This window comes from Syngnathoides biaculeatus, chromosome 14, assembly GCF_019802595.1.
Source record: "Syngnathoides biaculeatus isolate LvHL_M chromosome 14, ASM1980259v1, whole genome shotgun sequence".
NCBI classification, from domain to species: domain Eukaryota; kingdom Metazoa; phylum Chordata; class Actinopteri; order Syngnathiformes; family Syngnathidae; genus Syngnathoides; species Syngnathoides biaculeatus.
The window spans coordinates 26486491-26508394 of NC_084653.1; the positions used below are offsets into that span (position 1 = coordinate 26486491).

A 21904-nucleotide genomic window follows, 5' to 3' on the forward strand; every position below is an offset into this window, starting at 1 on the left:
GTCAAGAGTGAAGTATCGGAGATCTGCCGCAAAAGTGGAAATCTGTTAACATCATCAATGCAGATGAGAAGTCAGTTTGGTTATCACAAGGAAGTACGATGGTCTGTATGTAAAACCTATTCGACACCACAGAGCCATGAGTCCACCTGCAATTTTATAGACACAAGACGCAAGACCTGATTGACTTGTCGTACTGTACGCCCTCAAATTGTGGCCTACTTGAATAGACGCCGTGTCCCCGTTTTTGTGTCGCCACTTTGAAGTTAACCAAAACAGCAGCACCAAAGGAGTCTCTCAGATTAAAGTGCCACAGTCTTGTTTGTTGTAAACAACTATTCGGTAGGAGCTCGCGTGATGCGGAAAGACGATTAACATTCCAGCAGCTCTGACATTTCGCTCCACAACGTCCAACGCGCCCTTGTGTACATCCCGGCAGCGACGTGCCGTCTTTTATCCACTGAGTCTGTTTCATTTCTTTCCAATTTTCTCCATTACAACCAAAAAAAAAGATATACATTTACATATTTTTATCTAAAAATTGCATCTGTACAAATAATAGATGACATCTGGGCCGATCTGCAGCCGAGTCGCCAAACGCTGCAGGCTACGAATTGAAGAAATAAAAGCTAGTTTTGATAGGATTCCGGCGGGCCAAATGAATGCAATTTGTTCGTAAATTCCAATGTGAGGGCATGAAGGGAAATTGTAAAATATGTAATGGAAAAAAAAAAAAACAACAACAACATAATTCCTGGCCTACAACCCGCGACTTTTTTCACATGCTTTCAACCCTGCGGTTTATGCGGTAATGCGGCCCTAGTGTTAGCACGACACTAGCGTTAGCCCGGCGCTAGCGCACCTGGTTATCAGCCTCGGTACACAGAAAGAGTTTAATGCTAGCGCCGTGCTAATGCTAACGCTAGCGTCGCGCTAACGCTAGCGTTGCGTTAACTCTTGAACTCTTTTGTGTACCGAGGCTCATAACCAGGTGCGCTCTGTAGGCCGGGAATTACGGTATAAGGATGCAACCGGTTGTTTAACAAAAAAGAAGAAGAAAAGTGGCAGCTACTCCACGTGGCAAAGAACGCAAAGTTCAAGCAAAAACATAAATAAGAATTTGATATTTCTGTCCCCTTCATCCATTCCTACGCGTGTAAATAGTTGTTGCCTTCATCAGTCGTGGCAATACAGATCAGAGATTTATGTCGATCAGAATAAAAATAATAATAATAACAAAAGAGTATAAATACTTTGTGTTTTGTCCCACATGTAAGCACAGATATGAGTGACATTTGCAGAGAATAATGTCCGATTAATTATGCTTTTTATTTTATTTTATTTTTGCTTGCTGGCGCTGACTTTGCTGTAATTCTCCAGGGATTTTTGACAGATTTGGTGAGATGATAATTACGCTGCGGAGAATAGAAAGAGAATAGAAAGCTAAATGCAATACCACTTCGACACCAAAATGTATTCCCCCCGAAACAAAATATCTCATGAAATATTTCATTTTGAGCAGTGTCAGAGTAACTGTTTTTGCAAGATTTATCTTTCCGTACTGTCATTTTATTTATGTTGTTGTTACTACCAATGTGAAATGTGTATTGGCAGTAAAATTACACATAAAACGGGGAAATGAAACAAAATTTCATGTCAAGGTTTGTCATAAGTGATGGAATATGTGGGAGTACTTAATAATTTTAGTAATTTATTATTTGGACTGGAAAACTGGGGGGGGGGAATCTTTCACAAGGAAAATAGAAATATATTTGTCCTTTCAAGCATGGTGCTAATATTGTCAGTGTAACCTAGAGTTAATGTATTAATGTTTCTCTGTTGTTATAGTTATTATTATTATTATTTGTCTATGCTGTTTTTTTTTGAATAAAAATTGTACTGAAAACTGGCACGGAAATCTTTATTTTTGATCTGATTGAAAAGCACAAAAAATATCGTTCATTCCGTATTGTTGATTATGTAATATTGTGTAGCATTTTAGATATGTGTGTGTATATACATATATATACACACATTATATATAAATATAACATAACAAATAGTATAAATGTGAACGTGCGCCAGTCGCTTCGTGGCCACGCCCACGTAGGAAAAGAGATGCTGATCCGTCAGAGGATCTGCTGCGCATGCGCACAGCTGCCGTTCCGGGAGCCCATTGATTCTTGACATCTTTTGCCGAGAAGTCGACCGATTTTTCCCCACAAAACGGACGCGCAACCGGTAAGCACCGTCGCTTATTACAGGATCACAACACACTCTTTTATCGCTGGTCGTGTGAAGAAGAAAAAAAAAAAAAAAAGCACTTGAATGTTTGTATTTTGTTTAGTTGTGAGTGACAACGCCGAGGCTCCATATTGATTTACGCTAGCATCATTAGCAAGTCTGCCCGCCCCCAAAACGGCAATATTGTCTTTTTTTTAACATTAATCTGATAAAAGTACGTTTTGGCAATAGGTATTTTTTTCATCAATATGACGTCACGCATTGGCCACAAAGCTGCCGCCACCAATGGGAGTGATTTTAAATTCAAAGAGAAGGTAACTTCACACTACCAAATGAGGTAAGTGATTCTTTTTTTGAACCCCGCCCCCCGCCAGAAATAAACAAAGATGGTTGAAATACACAAATCTAAATCATAATTGCTATTGTGGTTTTGTTGTTTATTGGCTGCTGATTTCTCTCCTCTCGCGATTCCTTTTATTTAGCACTTTTCCTTATTACGTTCTCATTTTGCAAGCTCGGAGCGTATCGCAACTGACGCCGCAAAAGTAAAGCAAATTTATTTGTATAGCGCATTTCATACACGAGGTAGCTCAATATGCTTTACGTGATTAAAGGCATTTGAAAACAAAGAGATAAAACATTTAAAACGGGATAAAAACAATTCAAATGACAAACAAAATATTTTAAAACCGCATAGAGTGCAAGTAATATGATCAAAAAGTGGATATATTCTAAAAAGCATGAGAAAAATGAAGAGTTTTCAACTTGGATTTAAAAACATTCACATTTGGTGCCGACGTCACCTCTCTTGGCGACTTATTCCATTTGTCTGCAGCGTAATCGCTTAATGCTGCTTCGCCACGTTTGCTTTGGACTCCGCGCTCCACTATTTGACCCGTGTCGGTCGATCTCAGAGCTCGACTGGGTTTATGTTCCGTACGCATTTCTTTCATGTAGTCACGACCTAAATCATTTAGTGATTTATAGACCGGTAGCAGAACTTTAAAATCTATTCTAAAGCTGACCGGAAGCCCGTGCAAGGACTTTACCATTGGCGTTATATGCTCTGCTTTGTTTTGGTCAGAACCCGAGCTGCAGGATTCTGAATGAGCTGCAGCTGTTTTAGGGAGTCCAGTCAGAAGACCATTACAGTAGTCAAGTCTACTTGAGATAAAAGCATGGATGAGCTTTTCCTGGTCTGCTCGACACGTGCAAGACTTCACTCCAGATATGTTCTTCAGATAGTAGAAGGCAGTTTTGTGATTGATTTGATATGATTGTTGAAAGTCGGGTCGGAATCGATCAGAACACCAAGGATTCGGATTTGGTCTTCGGTTTTTAAAGAGATCTATTGCCAAAAACAATTGTCTCAGTTTTGTTGTGATTTAGTTGAAAAATGTGGCTCATCCAGTTATTTACAGTATGATTTAGACAGTTGAACAATACTTTAATTGAACTGTAGTCATCCGGAGACACTTCTGAATATAACTGTGTGTCATCCGCATAGCTATGGGAGTCAAAATTAAAGTTTTGAAGAATTTGACCCAGGGGTAGCATATACAGGCTGAACAGGAGAGGTCCAAGAACTGACCCTTGAGGGACCCCATAGGTCACTGCCATTCGCAGACAAACAACCATGCTCAGAATCACCCTCACATTGACACAGTCTATCGAAAATGCATGACGGGATGTATCGCGGTCTCCGTCACTCCCAGAATATTTGATCTCTTTTGTTTTCTTTCTTATATTTTGATCACGCTCAAGGAACCGCGAGCTGTGACTCCCAAACTGTAAAACTGAAAATGCCAGATAGAAAAGAACGCCAACATTGAAACAAAAAACGGGGCCCGGTGTGTCTTTCGTCTTGCAGCGCTTCCTTGAAAGCGGAGGTGCGGCGCTTGAACGTGATCCACTCCCTGGTCTGGACGCTCGTGGCGGCCCAAGTGGCCGTGAGCCACTTCAAGCTGCTGTCGCACGACACCGTGGCCGTGCCCTACCAGTGGGAGTACCCGTACCTGCTCAGCGTGGTCCCCCTGCTCTGCAGCAGCCTGTCGCTGCCCAAGAACAACATCAGCTACCTGGTCCTCTCCATGATCAGCGCCGGGCTCTTCTCGGTGGCGCCGCTCATCTACGGCGGCATGGAGATGTTCCCCCTGGCGCAGCAGCTGTACCGTCACGGCAAGGCGTACCGCTTCATCTTCGGCTTCTCGGCGGTGACCGTCATGTATCTGCTCATGGTGGTGGCCGTGCAAGTGCACGCGTGGCAGCTGTACTACATGAAGAAGCTGCTGGACTCCTGGTTCACCGCCACGCAAGAGAAGAAGAAGAAATGATTGTTTGAAAAATGTTTTAGATTTTGTTTGTATTCATGCATGACTTTACAGGAATAACTATTGTTTTATTCTGCTAATATCATTCATCTTTTTTTTTTTTTTAACTCTTAAGTAGAGCAACTTTAGTAGACCAACTTTAAAGCTATTGCTAATAATTTATTTATGGAATTTTATTACCTAACTCTTGTAATTTCTCGTGTCCTTATGATCTTTGTCCCATTTCATTGGAGATTAACAATGTTAAGTGTGTATCTTCAAGCACAATATTAATTTTTTGTATTGTTTGTTTTTATCCATCCAGCCAACCAGCCGCTAATCCTCACAAGGGTTGCAGGTGTGCAAAAATGAAAAGAATCTTAATATATATCATAATTCTATGAAAAACTGACATGAAAAGCATGTATCTGTGATGTTATGTGATGTTTTAAATCTCAAAATTTATTCAACTTGTCATTTGGATCAGCATAGAAATAATGGATGGAATATGAATATGGTACATCATTATTTTATGAGGCGGCACGGTGGATCAGGTGGTAAAGCGTTGGCCTCACAGTTCTGAGGAGCCGGGTTCGGTCCCGGCCCTGCCTGTGTGGAGTTTGCACGTTCTCCCTGTGCCTGTGTGGACATCCCAAAAACACGCGACATTAATCGGACACTCTAAATTGCCCGTAGGTGTGATTGTGAGTGCGGCTGTTGTCGGTCTCCATGTTCCCTGCAATTGGCTGGCAACCAGTTCAGGGTGTCCCACGCCTTCTGCCCGTTGACAGCTGGGATAGGTTCCAGCACTCCCTGTGACCCTCGTGAGGACAAGCGGCAAAGAAAATGGATGGATTATTTTCGACAGTTTTTGTAGAAATATTACATATTTTTCCTCAACATTTGACTACATATTCTTTCATCTTTATGACTTTTGCTGTTTTTTTGTTTTTTTTGGGGGGGGGGGGGTTAACTACTTCATTACACTCCTAAACAATTAATATCTTTGAATAAAATTGTGAGTTTATTTGGCTTTTAAAGGAAAAAAAAAAGTCTTGCTATTTTGGTCATTAGGCTAGCTAATACTAATGATGAGCTTGCTTGACATTTGGTGTAGTATAACTCCTGAATAAAGTTGTAGATGGAAAATGGATTCATGATTGTGTACATGCTCAATGCGTGGCGTATGAGATTTATGCTCCTCTGTATTTAAGTTATTTTTTTCGGTATCTAGACAAAAGCACAAGAAGAGCACTGTCGGGTTGTCAATAATATGAAATTCACATTCAATACATTTCATGCTGTAACGTTCTGTTGAAATTCATGGTTAATTTAAAAAGGAATAAAACCTTTCCTTGGAAATGATATTTTGATTATTATCAAAAGGCTATGTTGTGATTTGATGCGCATGCGCGGCGTGACTGCCACGTACGGCTTGACAGCTGAGCACTTCCTGATGCTGCAGGTGGTACCCGGCTCTTGCTAGCCTAGCAACCCGTTTTCATTTTTTCACGCTTTGGAAGCAGCCAGCGAGATACATCGTGGTCACGTCGTCGGGATCAGGTAAATCGCGTTCTCGGTTTTGTTGACGAGTCGCGCAATCGTCCGCTCCTGACCTAATGTCACGTTTTTGCGCTTAATTATGTGAATGTCTACCTAGCTTGCGTGCTAACTAGCTAGCCGGGTAATGTTCCCTTCGCATTTCGGCGAGCTAACAGTCCAGGTTGCAAAAAAACAGGCGTTTGGGATTAATTCATTTTTAATCAACGTCCATATTCTCAAGAGCCGCATTAAGACTTAAAATCCGACCCAATTTGCACATCCGAGACATTTTAAAGCGCGATTTTGTCTCTGAATGCGTCAGCGTTGACCGAATTGTGGTTAATTTCACGCTCATCGCTGCTTACTTATAAAACACGCATCCATTCCGACATTTTTGGGTGTTATTACGTTAATACTCAATTTGTGACAAATCAATGGAGTTTTTGCTGTGTCATCGTTGGCGAAAACGGCCTAGCGAACTTTCACCGTCACAAGATGTTAGCATATTTGCGCGACTGTCAGATGACTTGGCGTGGCCTGTTCAACTTTTGAGTGTCTCTGTTCATAACTGACGGATTGGCAATGGCGCATGAGGAAATCTTTCAAATCACACTGATGTTAAGAATGGACGTCGACTGTCAGCTGCTAACGTTCGCCATTAGCCAGGCACCAATCCTCAGCGTCCAGCCTGTTATTCTTCTGGCAAAAACACAAAGCGAGCCTGCCTAAAGTCTTCGCTTGGATGGATGGATGGATGAATGGATGGATGAATGGGTAGATAGTTCACCATCCAGTTTACCACACGACCGTGGAACCAGTTTGCTAACGGGTCACGTTGTTAGATAACGTCACCACGACGAATTATCGTGCCGGTTTTGGGTCAAGGTCTGCGAATTAGCAAATATATACAATCAGCCGCCAGCTCACATGCTGATGTTTGACCCTTCGACCCTTATCTTTCTCTCCAAGATCAAACTTGACCTGATTTCATTCCCTATGTGATGATTGGATAAGAACAATTGACTATACTCTTAAATTGTGATCTCATTTATTTTATATCTTTCGATCTTAAACGTGTTTTTCTTTCATAAATTTTAACCAATGCTTAAATTATGAGACCTTATGCATGGTGAGGATAAATAAGCAAATTTTCACTGGATGAGAATTACAGAAGTTGACCTACACCAGTGATTTTCAACCTTTATAAAGCCAAGGCACATATTTTACAATTGAAAAATCCAACGGCACACCAACAAAAGTAAATGTCACTGAAAATGGATAGATTAATTACTCTATGTACTTCCTGCCATCTAATGGAAGTGGATTTTTTTGTGTTCTGTCTCTCATTGTGCCTCACTAGCATAAATAGATGAATAAAGATACATTATTTCTGGGAATAAATGTTTTTGTTTAATAATTACATAAATTTGGATAACTTCTCACGGCACACTAATGTACCCCCGGCACACTGTTTGGGAATCGGTGACCGACATCACACACACCACCATAATACTCTCACAACCCGGTATATGTTTTTTTTCATAAGCTAGCAACAAAATGTTGACTTTATTTTCTCGTGTTGATTATTCAAATTTTTGAACAAAAAAAAGTGACTTAAATTTGAATACTTAACTATGAGCTCTTCCTTGTTTGTCTTCTTAGCAAATGTCATTCAATGTTAGTCATTTCTTTTGGAGCTGACATTTGGGTTGCAAAGTTGCAGGAATTTTCAGTTGGAACCTTTATTCTGGTATTTATCAGTAAAACAGGAATTTACAAATTGGAAAGGATGAGTCATGGTAGGAAACAAAATTGTAAATAACATATTGACTAAAACAACAAGAGTTTATGGAAAGTGTGCCCCGAGGAGTTTGGCAAAAATTCAGAGGGTAAGCTTCAGAAGTTTGAGGAAAGTTTTTATTTTTATTCATTTATTTTTAAATGTATATTTATTTAGTTAGTTGAGTCTTGACTGGGACTTTTTCCTGTGGGAGGAGCATCTTTTTCAACATGTTGAAAGTGACCTTGCTGGTATTTTTAATTGGGGCGTGACTTTTTGTTGATTTTTCTGAATCAAAACAAAAACGTGTCAGAGGTCACCGGTGCTCAAGCCAAAAGGATGTTCGTGTCAGGCTAACTTGAGGTACGTTCTTGTAGTTTTAATACGACACGGCTCCCAAGCATCCAACAGAACGTTACGTAGCCTAGAAAGCTAATGCTAGCACTCGTGGTTGTGTGTAAACATGCTGCCATTCTGTTGAACACGTGATCTGAACAGAGCAGTGAATTGCAAACTTTTTGGAGCCAAGGAAAACACTTTACAATTGAAAATCTCACGGCACACCAACAAACAAAACTTTCACAAAAAGTAGATGCATTAATTGCTGTATACACTTACTGACATCAAATGGAAGACCATTGTGTCTGTCACTAACCCTCACTGGCATAAATAGATGAACAAAGATGCATTATTGTAAATGCAGAACATATTTTTGAACATTTAGGTACACAAATATATACAGTAAATGAACAGGTCATTTAAATAGATTTATTGCTCCATCTTGTGATCAGTTATAGTTTTTTTTTTTTTTTTTTTTAAACTCACTGATCGATGATTAGCCCCAAAAATCCTCATCGCTTGGTAATCAACCATTTATAAAATGTGAATAAAGTTGTCCTATTTCTGCCTTTTTTTTTTCTCTGCCAGTGATCCCTAAACGGCGCCCGCCTTTTGTCGTTCCTACCAGGTCAGAGCAGCAGCGTTAGGACGGCACCATGAACGGCCAGCTCGACCTGAGCGGGAAGCTGATCATCAAAGCCCAGCTGGGCGACGACATCAGACGCATCCCCATCCACAACGAGGACATCACTTACGACGAGCTGGTGCTCATGATGCAGCGCGTCTTCAGGGGCAAACTGCAGAGCAGCGACGAGGTCACCATCAAGTACAAGGACGAAGGTCGGTCACGTCCTCGGACTCACACATATGATTATTTTCCCCCAAATGGCTGTGTTTGATTCCACCGACAGAACCAAAAGGTTTCTCTGTGACATCGACTGCTCCGATGGCAGAACAAACCCAATTTGGACCAAAAACACCTTCATAGCTTCACATCTTGAGAATTTGGTCTTTCAGATTCATGCAGTAGGTGGCACTGTAAAATCATTTTCGGCATATCGACCTCACAAATCTGGGCTCTAGCCTTCATGTCTGGATTTTGTATGTTTTCCAATTGTTTTGGAAACATTTTTTGTTGCAGAATAAGTAAGGAAGCAATGTTGTATTTGTGGGTTTTTATTACACGATAAAAAGATGTCTTTGCAAAAGGTACGAGTCCTCACGAGTCGTTACCCCGGACTGAATTCTGACCAAAATATCAGCTTTGTTATAAGCGAGAGGGACAGACAGAAAAGAAGAAATGAATTCCTCTCATTCCCACAACATTTTGCTGTGTCCCACTTATCTTTTTTTGGGACGTGTCCACGCAGAGAATGAGGAGGGATACGGGGAGTAGTCAAAACAATCCATGTCGTGCGAGAATGTGCTGAGAGCAATGGAACAATAGAACATCCATCCATCCAGCCATTTTATTAGCCGCTTATCCTCACAAGGGTTGCGGGGTACACCCTGAACTGGTCGCCAGCCAATCCCAGGGCACATGGAGGCAAACAGCCGCACTCACAATCACACCTAGGGGCAATTTACAGGGTCCAATTAATGTTGCATGTTTTTGTGAGGCCAACGCTTCACCAGCTGAGCCACTGTAGGACGTGTAAATATTGATAAAACTAATAGAACATACGGTATATCCAAAGCATAATCTTTCCAACTAACTGGAGGTAACACATGCGGGCACATTTTCATTAAATGTCAGACATTTGAAGACATTTTTTTTTAAATTAAAAAGTCAACTCAGTCATGGTCCCATTTGTGTTCAAATGTGGGTTAGGCCGCTGCCACGATTTCAGCAAAACTTGGTGAAAACCCACAAACGCGAAATCACCACCACTTGCTGTCAGTGTTACTTTGGGTATGATAACATGTTGCAAATTTGCATTCATTTGCCGCACAAGCCTTCGTCATCATCCTCACCCTCCGTACTTGTTTTTCTTTTTCTAGATGATGACCTCATCACCATCTTTGACAGCTCTGACCTCTCCTTCGCTATCCAGTGCAGTAGAATACTCAAGTTAACCTTGTTTGGTAAGTTCTCATAGTTCCAATTAATTTCCTGTCATTGGTCACTAGAGGGCAGTTCAACTCCAGCTTCAGACAGTTGCTCCCAGTCAACACACTCGTTCTGATTTCAAGGGTTTGTCTGCGTTACACCAGGAAGTGAGTAATGGGACAGTTTATGGAAGGATCCTCACAACAACAAAAAAAACCCAAAAACAGAATGCAGCCACAATTGTCGAGCAGCTTATTTGCTATGTTTTTTTCAAAAGTACACGGAGACTTCAAACTCTTAAAACTTAACGATTTACAATGTTTCTAGCATTTCCACAAAGAAAATACACTCCTAAAAATAAATCTGCTCGAGGTTAGCATATCGTAAGCGGACTCATTTAAAGCAGCAGAGCGAAAAGTATCTTTGTCCAGTTATGTCGTGATGATTGCTAACGGTCGTGTAACTGAGCACAAATGTTGCTTCTGTTAAGCCATGTTTAGCGTTGCTACCGCTTTTAATTGGGTCGTTTGCTTCTGCCTGTGTGCATGTGTTTGTTTGTTTATGTATATCCACACACATGATAGACACTTGCACAAAATCAGTCTGTGAGGCATTTAACTGGCTGAGTCATAGAAGATCGGATGAGCCGCTTATCCTCACAAGGGTCGCGCCAGAGCCTATCCGAGCTAACATTGGGCAAAAGGCAGGCTACACCCTGAACCGGTCGCCAGTCAGTCGCACGGGCACATATCGACTCTGTCACTGAGCGGGAATTGAGCCCACGCTGCCCTGACCAAAGTCAGCTGTTTGTACCTCTAAACCCAATTTTCTTCGCGGCCCACATTGTAGTTCCGGCTTCCCCCAGAGGCCCATTGTGACTACGAAACAATTGAATCAATATTAAATCATTGCATCACATTTACATTATCAATTTATGAACTAGTCTTGGAATCAGAACTCAAGGGCAATGTGTTTTTCAACTAGTAACACAAAAATGCTTGCAGCATCTCAACTTGAAGTTTTGGTCCAGATTTTGCAAGAATCGTGTATATTGACACGAGATTTTGGCGCCGCGGGCCACATAAAATCATGAGGCGGGCCGAATCTGGGCCCCGGGCCTTGAGTTTGACACCTGTGCTCTACACCATCAGTGGCTCGTAAAAGATGGATGGGGACTTAAAACATTGCCTTTACATTGTCATGTGATGGATTGTGCTGAACATTCGAGGTAGCAGTGTACAACATAAGCAATTGGAGGAATGTTCTTATCAAAACAAAACAACGTGCACTCGCTCTTCTCCAATGAGAGAAACATGTGCATGTTTGCCTTTCGCTGCTTTCGTTCAATCTGTCATCAAGCAGCCACCATTAGCCAGGAATCTTTTTTTTTTTTTTTGGTTGGTTGGGCGGTTGTCAAAACGTTTTGTTTTCTTCCCATCAAAGCGGAGCCCTTACTCATCACGTCGCGACCTCACGTGGACGCGAGCTCGGCTTGCACGCGTCAACTTTCTTTTGGTGAACAGTCGGAGTAGGCCAGCATTTGGGTCCACTGCCTTCTGACCTTGAACATCTCTGTTCAGCATTATCCTCTCAAAAAGAGCAACGTGTGTGTGTGTGTGTGTGTGTGCGCGCGCGAGAGTGGAATGTCCGTCAGTCTTGGCGGTCGCGTTCATTCTTTCTTTGCTGGAATTTTCCCTCCATTATCTGCTACTAAGTGGGGAAAATCAGCACGCTTGAAAGTTGCAGGTGACAAATTGTCACAGTGCACAAACCACAATGGCTACTTTTTATCAATGAGATAAAAAAAAATGACACATCTGGGATACTACACATCTCACTTAATATTTTCCTTATAGCAAGTATAAAATGATGTAAAATGTTAAAGCATAATAGGTGCACTTAACGTGCTACCTTTTGGTCATAAGTGACATGCATAAGGCAGCGGCTAGTGTTAGAAACTCATCTTCACTGAGTGCAGATATAAAAATAAAAAAAATCTTCACTTAACCCGTCCATGGGCAGGGTGGCAATTTTTTGCCTTATTGAGATAAAAGTCTCCTAACAGGCCACAATCAAGGAAATGACACTACTTTTTCATTTATGGTTAAGTTATATGATAACTTTACTAATTTATAATCTCGTCCCAAATATCTAACTAACTTTGACCTTTGAGTTATCCTCTCCTGATACCAAATTATGGCTCCACACTTAAATATTTTGATATACTGAATGATATAATGCGTGAAAATCATGATGTCCCAAAAATGGGACGCTGCCCACGAATGGCTTAAATTAAAGCTTTTCCTTGTCAAACGTCAGGCATTTGCTCAGATGCATGAAAACAGTCACGAAATAACTAAAACTAAGTCCATGTTCAGAAAAAACTGCTCACACCACTGATGGAGGTGAATCTTGTCAAGCCAATGGCATGGCAGTGAGTTTAAAAAAAAAAAAAAAAAAAAAAAAAGAGAGCGAGAGAATGATCAGCTAGAATTAGTAAAATGACAAGTATTGGACAAATAGTATTTGGGCACGTGGGTTGTTTCAGGTTTGTAAGTGTGTCACGTTTTGTATTCTTTGGTGTATTCTTGTCTTACATACAATTGCTGGTTGAAATTAGGTCAAGTACTGTAAACTGGCATCGCATGCATCATGATATGTAATTTTATCTTTTTTCCAAAAATCCTTTTTCTGGGTGCCCTGTACTTCACAAGAATAGCTGTCGGAATGTGTAATTGTTTTAATTTCCAGATAAAGTAACACAGTATTGAGAGTCAGAAGCATTGCCAGGCTGGTAGTCAACTTCCTTGTGTTGGTTCGGACGTGACCGAGCGACTTCAAATTCAGCTCTGCAATCTGTCGTCCCCAAAACAGTGAACGGTCAGCCGAGGCCTTTGGAGTCCAGCCAGGTCAAGTACCTGCGCAGGGAGCTCATCGAGTTGAGGAATAAAGTCAACACCCTCCTGGATACCTTCGAGCCCCCCACGGAGCCCGGCGTCGCCGCCACAGCGCCAGAAAGCGGTAAACCACACAAAAAAAAAAAAAAAATCAAGCCTACGAATTGTTTCTACAATGTCAGCGAGGCTCACAATGCAACTTGAGCAGCTCCGTTTGTGTGCAGAAGCCGTCACGTTCTCACGGATGTCACTCACTGTGTTATTATAGGATCGGAGTTCGGGTCTTATAAATCATAATCCCTTGTTTTGGCGAGGAAGAAAATACATATCCTTGTAAATCACAAGGACGGCCTCATCAATAAAATAGGCTATTCCATAAATGTTATAGTGGAAACTAATAGTATTAAAACATTTCAAATGATGCATATCCTCCATTAGTCAAGAGCTGCAGTTGTCATGAATTCATGAATGCATTCATGAATATTTTTTTTCTTGTGCCTTGCAGAATTTTCACCAGAGACTCTTCGTTCCTTACAAATGCAGTATTGTTAGTATTATTTTGTGCAAGTGAATTCTCCCGCGTCACTATTTTAATTGGACAAAGTCCTTTTTGAAGTGCTTCCATGGTGAAAATAATTTTGCTTCTCCGTCATTAATTTTTCACCAATTGTGAATAAGCGTTAAAATTGCATTGGTTCTGCTCGCCAGCCATGCAGCAAAATATACTTTTGCCTTTGTAAGAAATTTAGTTTGATCCAATTTCCATGTGCAGACAGCGTGGCCGATACTGAAAAAAAATCAGCATGAAAACCGTCTTGTTCCTTTGAGCACAGCGCCAAGCGGCAAGTCTGCGTCGCCGCATGAAAAAAAAAAAAAAAAAGTGCGCATTATTGTTGGCTGCGACGCATCACGCAAACCGCTGCGAATGTTACAGACAAGTGGAGGATTTTATTTTTGGAGGCCCGCCTCGACCTGTCTCGAGTCACACTTTCCACAAAGTGTGACCGTAAAGAAGGGCAGCTATAGGATGGACTGGATGAATGCAGAAAATATAATCAGCACTTTGTGACAGTTGGAACCGTTTAGCAGCACCTGTTTTACATATATTTTAATCATGGATGAGAAAAAAAATAGGTTAGCGCTGCAGTAAAAGGTAGGAATGCATTTTTTTACTGGCATTGTGCAAGGGATTTGTAATTATCTGAACTGTAACTGATACCTGTTAAAATTTTACACCCTCGCCCTGGTAATCGCCGACTTCCCGTGGACGGATGCCGTCCTGCCTTTGTTACGAATGTGAAACGACTTCAAAAGGGGGGAAATTCGGTGGATCGACTTCATCGCCATCCGTGCGTTGTCTGCGCACTCTTCTGCAGAGCAATGAGGGCGAAAAAGGCAGACAAACGGCTGCTCTTGTACATTGAGCTCGATTTACACGCACTGCAACACTACAGGGAGTCCTCGGGTTCAGACGGACTCGACCTAAGACTTTTCGACTTTGCAACGCCATTTTGTCTGATTAATGCTTGTCCGTGTTTTTGCGTCGCATTTTTTGCCCTCCTTTTTGGACATTATTGCCCCAAATAAGAAATCTGTCTTTTAGCAGCGCTTCTGCAGTAAAAATAAAATCCATTACCATGGAAACGAAGCTCAAGATCATCAAAAGATTGGAGAAAGGAGAGACGCCAACACCACCGAGGCTTCAGTCGGTCGACCGTGGTGACAATGATTAATGACAAAGCCCGTATCTTAGCGCATGTGAAGGGTTCCGGTCCCATGTCGGATACAACGATCACAAAACAAGGTTCTTGGGTACTTGTCGAGATGGAGAGGATTGAGGAGCAGGTTCCTTGGCGATAGCTAAGCACAGCCTCCCCTTCTTCTTCTTCTTCTTCTCCATCCACCTCTCAGCAGTAATGCTGAGTACATCATCTCGTTTATTTCAATGTATTTGTCTTTTATACAAAGTATTTTGATGTAAAATTCAAGTTAAATCTCTAGGAACAGATCTCAGTCGCAGACCGAGGACTCCCTGCACAGTTTCCCTTTGTGGGCTCCTACTTACACATTTTTTTTTTGTCCCGCTATTAGAAACTGTTGACAGACGTGAAGGCAAGGTGGCGACGACGGATCCCGCCGCCAAGCACGTGACCCCAGTCAGTGCGGCCAGTATGTCTGCCTTTGACCCCTTGAAGAACCAGGATGAAGTCAACAAGAATGTCATCTCTGCTTTTGGTCTGAGCGAAGACCAGCCCCCAGGTACTGAACAAGCTCGTAATGAGCCATCATCGCGTGCAATTATGCAGCAGTCGCTGCTGGATGACGCTCGTGTAACAACGACATTCATTTTTGCATACGTGAGTAGTCTTAACAGCTGTTGTGAGCTGCGGTTCTGTTTCAGCTGTCTCTCTCTCCGTCCTTGCCATCTGTAGCGCCGCCAGCAGCTGCCCCAGAGGAGCGCTCAGGGACCCCTGATAGCATCGCTTCCTCCACGTCTGCGGCCCCTCAGCCAGGAATGCCTCCCCAGGCGCAGGCTCACTTTTCTGGAGTGCAACAGGCACCCCCAGCTGGCGTGGATGGTAGGAGACTGTTCAATCTGTTCCACTGCGCCGGTCAACGTTCAAATCAAACAGTTCCCGTTCGAATCCAAATCCCTTTGTTAATTTGGCCCGTGAGAGAAGCTAACGTAGCAGTCGACATCTTTACTCGGTTCTTTCTTGGCAAACAGATACCAGTCACGGATGAGCTAAATTGAATTCCTGCGTTCACAAGTATGCTGAACCCCCGAGTACTCGCCTACCAAAATTGGACGTTACAGCGCTATAAAATAAAACCAGCGACAGAAGTGTAACAGAGGGGGAAAAAGCAACCACCCACGCAGAGGTAACCCTTTTGATTCTGGGTGGAATGCGGGTTAAAGAGGGAGGCCACGGCTCACCTGAACATTTGGATAGTTGTTTCACATTTTTTTCAGAATTTTGTAGAACCAATTCAACCCTGTGACCGCATGTCACATTTGAAATGTTCAGGTTCACAAAAATTAATAACGGAATGTCCCCCGAACTCTCCCTCCCCCGTGTTTTTGCCGCTATGAGCACTCGGGTCCCTTTGCAGTCCAGATGTTCAGCGTCACTTTTCACTTATCTTCATGGGAACTTTTCTATTCTTTCTATTTTCGATTCCGCGTGATAGTTTCACAACGGGAGCGCCCTTCGTCCAGCCTCGTCACCTCTTTTATCGTCACGACAGGCCGCCAACTGAAACCCCGAAGTTTGGTTGTGTTTGCATTCGGTCGGATCTTGGTTGCTTTGTTGTATTTCGAAGGCTGCTAACGAGGTCAATAAGATGATTTGATTTGAACCTGTTGTCAGACAGATGCAACCATGGTTGATCCCATGGCAGTTATTTACATACGTGCAGGAAAACAGTATCAATCCATCTTCTTAATGGCTTACCACTCGAGTCTTTGTTGTGCTATAAACACGCATGTGCACCCACGTTTGGGTAATTTAGGGTCATCAATTCACCTTTCGCCCAGTACGTCAGAAACCGACAAGGAATTTGTCTCCGATATTCGGAGCAGCTCTAATACGACATACACGACGGCGACAGGCAAGTCAATTGAGACATAAAGACGTTGTGGTAACAGTCACGGAGTAATAAGGGCCGGTCGTAATCTGGCGGTGATGAACATTCAAAGGACTTGATGACCACAGACGTCAAGGCAACAGGCTGGTGGTTGTTCGGACCCGAGATTGCAGGTTTCTTGAGGACTGGGATGATGGTGGAGAGTTTGAAGCAGGGTGGTTCTTTGCACAGTTCCAGAGATCTACTGAAGATATTTGTGAGGACTGGAACTAGTTGAGGATGGGCATACCAGGTCTGGCTGCGGCCGCCACTTTACTCTCATGTCGTTTTCGTGTACGGTCAACGCAGAATTCAGAGGTGGTGCAAGACGGTGGCGGCTGTGGGGTGGGAAAGTGTCCTTTTCAAATCTGCAGTAAAGCTGCTCAGATCGTTGGCTTGGCTGCTATTGTTCTCCAAATTGGGGGGAAACGTCGCTTGTAATTGGTTAGTGATTGTAATCCACGGCAGACTGATTTGGAGTCATTAGCGCTAAACTGTTTTTCCAGCTTTATTGCGTAATTCCTCTTTTTAATTTCTTTAGTCAGCTGGTTTCTAAGTGCGATTGTACCCTGCTACGATACGTGATCGCTCTAGCGTGGCAGAGGTAGTTTAAGTATTGTGGATCATGGACTCGAACCTTCTCATGCCCACAGGGTCACAACGGCCGCTCATCCCTCTTGAGCGATTACATAACTGCGATGATGGAGCGCAGGCCACGGAAAGGACGAACGGCGGCCAAGTTCACACACACGTTTTCACACGTAATGAACACCACGGCGGTCGCGTCGAACTGCGCTACACGTGGCTGCCACACCAGTCCTCGGCTCCTCACTTTTCCAAAGAGCGACTTGTTTACTTGCGGTGTTTGTCGGGGAAGGCGTGTGCAAATTGTCATGGCAGAGGCGAGGGGAAGAGTTTTTAATAATCTGACGTTCTCTGCTTCGGACAGAGACGATTATCATTTGAGCGTCAATTTCACGGAAAATTCTCCATGCTAATTCAAATCCCCCAAAAGACAATTTTGCACTGTTAAAAGCCACCGCCGGCCATCATCTGTCAGCATCAAAGAGGACCGCTGCCCGTCGGCCCCGCACATGTGCATGTAGGCAGTGCGGTCGGGTGAAGTCATGGCTAATTCAAGTGGAGCAGGAAGTCACTGTCTGCAAATGTAGACGTGTCTGCCGCGTGCGAAGCGGACAGCGTCCATGTGCGCTCCTGATAGTGGGTACACGCATCCCTCCTGTCATTATCCCGGGTATATATTGGAGGGGGGGCTTTGAGGTCTGCAAGGGCCACCTGCGTGTTTGTGGTTTGTGGTTACCGGCAAGATAATCCCACAGCGGTTGAGCTGTCAAAAGAAGTTGACCGCTTTTAACCACATGCGGGATGTAATAAAACAAAAACCAAAAAATCGGAATGTATTTTACGAGCGATACTGTTACCTTGTAATGTTTTGGAGAAGAAAATGAATTAGTGTCTGTAATTAATTGTTTTGCTAATGTTTTCCATCCAACACATTACTGTTCCAGTAACTTGGAGTCAGTCGATGTGAAAAATTCAATTTTGTATTCCACAATTTCATGTGCGACAAAGTCAGCCTGCGACCTTTAATGCGCATTTAATGCATTTACGGGTGCTGCCTCGGTTCCCGACCACAATCCGTTCCAGAAGGCCGGTTGAAAAGTGAAACGTTCGAAAACCGAAGCGCGGTTTGCCATTACAATTAATGGAAAATGGAATAATGCGTTTCAAGCCTAAAAAAGTTTTTTTTTTTTTTTTTTTTTAGCTTTTCCTGTAGAAATAGTACAAATACATGTATAGTTAAAATACTTTATATAATTAAATCATTTAAGAAATATATTAATTTTTTGCGCGTGTTACGTCATCTACGTTTTTTTTGGGGGGGGGTGCGTTTGAACGCACAATAATCGTCGTGGGTCATCCGGTCGGTGCGTTCGAAAACCGATTTCTACGAAAACAGAGATGTTTGAGAACCAAGGTACCCCACTGTATTTGGAAATGAGCAGTGGAAACTTCAACTGCGTGTCAAGATTGTTTGAGCACTCTGATGTCGACGAGGTGTTTGAAGTTGACGGTTTTCCGCTTTTGTGTTGCAATCAGGTCAGGTGTACCAGCAGTACCAGGCCCCAGGTGGATACCCTCCGCAGCAGACGGGCGCCCCCCCTCAACAGTATGGACTGCAGTATCCCGGTAAGAGTTGACAGCGGTCCGACGTAAAAACGAGCGGAGGTTTAGTGTTGGAACACTTGCAGTTCAGTACACTGGTTCTGACCCAAGTTCTCTTAGCGTTTGTGTATTTTCATCATCATCGGACCCAAGTTGCCTGTGGTTCTCAATTTTTGTCTTCCCCCACCGTGCCGTCGCTTCATTATTTTACATTGTATATTTTAACACCAGTTTGTGACGTGAGGAACCAAAATGGTGCCCATGTTCGTACTTGATTTCTGAACACAACCTTTTGTTGTTGTCAGCGGGGTACAGCCCCCAGCCGGGAGCCCCCCAACCCGGTCCGCCGCAACCGCAGCAGTTCCAGAACTACGCGGGCCCCTCCTCCCAAGCCACAGCCCCGGGTCCACAGGCCCCCAGTTTCCAGGGCGGCCAACAGCAGCAGCAGCAGCAGCAGCAGCAGCCTCATCCTCCTCAGGGACCCCAGCAGTACCCCCCAGGAGCCTTCCCTCCCCAAAACTATACGTCCCAGGCATCGCAGCCGGCCAACTACAGCATGCCGCCCAACTCCCAGGCTGCCGGGTACCAACCCCGCCCCGGCTACACACCGCCTCCGGGTAACACGGTCACCCCTCCCCCCGGGGCCGCCAACCCGTACGCCCGCAACCGGCCCCCTTACGGTCAGGGCTACGCTCAGCCGGGCCCCGGTTACCGGTAAAAAGGTGGGCGTGAGTGATCCAGACACCAACCCTCGTGGCTCCAACTGTTTGGACTGGTTTATTGCTCTGAATTTTCCTCCCCTACCATCATAAGATTATCAAATCCAAATATGAAACCGCGCCCCGCCACCACGGTTGATGTTTGTATGTGGTCTGACCGACACGTTGCTCGGCTTTTGTTGCTCCAAGTCTTGATTTGTGTTTATTTTTATCCTCCCCCTTCTTGTTTTTGTCATCGTTGCATTCATTTGGAAGACCAGAACGAGCCGCTTATCCTTCCGTTGGGTTCAACGACATCCGTGTCCTAAAAACTTCACGTGCCGGGCATCTGACACCCGAACTGACTTTTGATGTGGTTGTTTTTTTGTCTTCGTATCGTTTGTCTGTATTAATAATCACGACGAGGACACTCAGCTAAGTGAAGGCGCGCAGGCGGGGGCCGATCCCATTTGTAAGGTTTCCCTTTGTCACCACTCCATCGCCCTTTATCAAATCACCAGTTTATACTAATATACAAAAATGAAATCACACCTTATCAGATTTTTTTTTTTCCTTTAACAATAAATAATTGATACCCAGCTGAGTGGTTCGTGTTTTCTGACACTTTTGTTGCTGTTGAAGTTCAACCACCCATCTATTATCCAAGCCCCTTATCCTCACAAGGATCACAGAGCCTATCCCAGCTACCTTCAGGCTGGCAGCCAGATATCGACGCCATCAGTGAGCGGGACTCGATCCCACGCTGTCCGCACCAAAGTCGGGCGCGCGTACCGCTACACCAGCAGCGACTCTCCTCGTTGAAGGTCAGTATCTCACTTTTCTTTTTCACTTTCCTCCCAAAGCCGATTTGGGAATACTGATGTAATGCCGGCGGCATTATATTTTTGTTTTCCCGTTTTGAGGCTCGCGGCGACCTGGATGCGTTCTGAGGGAACGTGCCAGCCAGATATCGACGCCATCAGTGAGCGGGACTCGATCCCACGCTGCCCGCACCAAAGTCGGGCGCGCGTACCGCTACACCAGCAGCGACTCTCCTCGTTGAAGTCAGTATCTCACTTTTCTTTTTCACTTTCCTCCCAAAGCCGATTTGGGAATAGTGATGTAATGCCGGCGGCATTATATTTTTGTTTTCCCGTTTTGAGGCTCGCGGCGACCTGGATGCGTTCTGAGGGAACGTGCCAGCCAGATATCGACGCCATCACTGAGCGGGAATCGATCCTACGCTGCCCGCACCAAAGTCGGGCGTGCGTACCGCTACACCAGCAGCGACTCTCCTCGTTGAAGGTCAGTATCTCACTTTTCTTTTTCATCCCAAAGGCGATTTGGGAATACTGATGTAATGCCGGCGGTATTATATTTTTGTTTTCCCGTTTTGAGGCTCGCGGCGACCTGGATGCGTTCTGAGGGAACGTGCGGTCTTCTCTTCCATGTCAAACTTGTCTCAGCGAATGAGAGGGAATCGAGCGCAAAGCATTTATTAAAGAACGCTTTCAGAAGTTATTGGACACCCGCAGGGCAGTCGCTTCCAAGCCCAAAATCGCTCATCTCTGATGGATTCGACCACGTAATGGTTGGAAAAATATGAGCGAGTTGTTAAATATGGACACTGTTCGCATCCAGAGCTGAGTTGTAAATTTTGCAGCATGTGTGTTCTCATTCAAAGTCGGCTAATAAAATACTGCATCAAGTATCACCCACATGTGGAGATTATAAGCAGCGTTTGTTTTTTGTATTGCGTATTGCGGAGACTTCGGTTTTATTTTGCTTGGCGTAAAGACTTTAGCAAAGGCAAAAGGTACCTTGGTTTTTACATGAAGCCCTTGTCCCTTTTTTTTTTTTGTAAGAATGAAGACGATGTGAATCCTGTAGCCTTTACCTTGCTTAGCAGAAAGCCCTTAGCTTTAGCATTTATTTAATTTAAAGGCCTTAAGACCTTAGCTTTGCTGTTTACGTAGCATAACGAATCTTCACCTTTCACTTCGCTTTGCGTAAACAACCAGGCAGTGGAAAGACCCTTAGCGTTAACGTTTACTTAGTTTAAAGACCATAACTCTTAGCCTTAGCTTAGAAATTAGCTTCAGCCTTTTATTTGCTTAGTATGAAGACCTTAGCTTGAGCCTTTACCGATCTTTACATAAAGAATATCTTTAGAATTTAGCTTGGGTAGACCTTAGACCTTTTTAGCCTTTCCGATTTTAGCCTTACTTATTGTT

The 21904-nt window shown here is 43.6% G+C and overlaps 2 protein-coding genes across 2 annotated transcripts; both read left to right on the plus strand.

Annotated features, from left to right (window-relative positions):
- The first annotated feature begins 2112 nt into the window (after positions 1 to 2112).
- Positions 2113 to 5508, plus strand: jagn1a (jagunal homolog 1a). The gene is made up of 3 exons (XM_061841724.1): positions 2113 to 2238; positions 2473 to 2578; positions 4112 to 5508. Exons 2-3 carry the CDS (start codon positions 2490 to 2492, stop codon positions 4572 to 4574), a joined length of 552 nt encoding a protein of 183 aa, XP_061697708.1. The 5' UTR covers positions 2113 to 2238; positions 2473 to 2489; the 3' UTR covers positions 4575 to 5508.
- A 438-nt stretch (positions 5509 to 5946) lies between these two features.
- Positions 5947 to 20254, plus strand: tfg (trafficking from ER to golgi regulator). The gene is made up of 8 exons (XM_061842327.1): positions 5947 to 6113; positions 8840 to 9051; positions 10213 to 10296; positions 13136 to 13282; positions 15250 to 15417; positions 15591 to 15737; positions 18907 to 18996; positions 19278 to 20254. Exons 2-8 carry the CDS (start codon positions 8868 to 8870, stop codon positions 19688 to 19690), a joined length of 1233 nt encoding a protein of 410 aa, XP_061698311.1. The 5' UTR covers positions 5947 to 6113; positions 8840 to 8867; the 3' UTR covers positions 19691 to 20254.
- The last annotated feature ends 1650 nt before the right edge of the window (positions 20255 to 21904 follow it).

Bases quoted from the DNA above. Each gene is read 5' to 3' on its own strand.
- jagn1a (XM_061841724.1), top strand. From the start codon at position 2,490: ATGACGTCACGCATTGGCCACAAAGCTGCCGCCACCAATGGGAGTGAT. The intron at 2,579-4,111 runs GTAAGTGATTCT...TTCGTCTTGCAG, and splicing joins ACTTCACACTACCAAATGAG to CGCTTCCTTGAAAGCGGAGG.
- tfg (XM_061842327.1), top strand. From the start codon at position 8,868: ATGAACGGCCAGCTCGACCTGAGCGGGAAGCTGATCATCAAAGCCCAG. The intron at 10,297-13,135 runs GTAAGTTCTCAT...TCCCCAAAACAG, and splicing joins ACTCAAGTTAACCTTGTTTG to TGAACGGTCAGCCGAGGCCT. The intron at 18,997-19,277 runs GTAAGAGTTGAC...TGTTGTTGTCAG, and splicing joins GTATGGACTGCAGTATCCCG to CGGGGTACAGCCCCCAGCCG.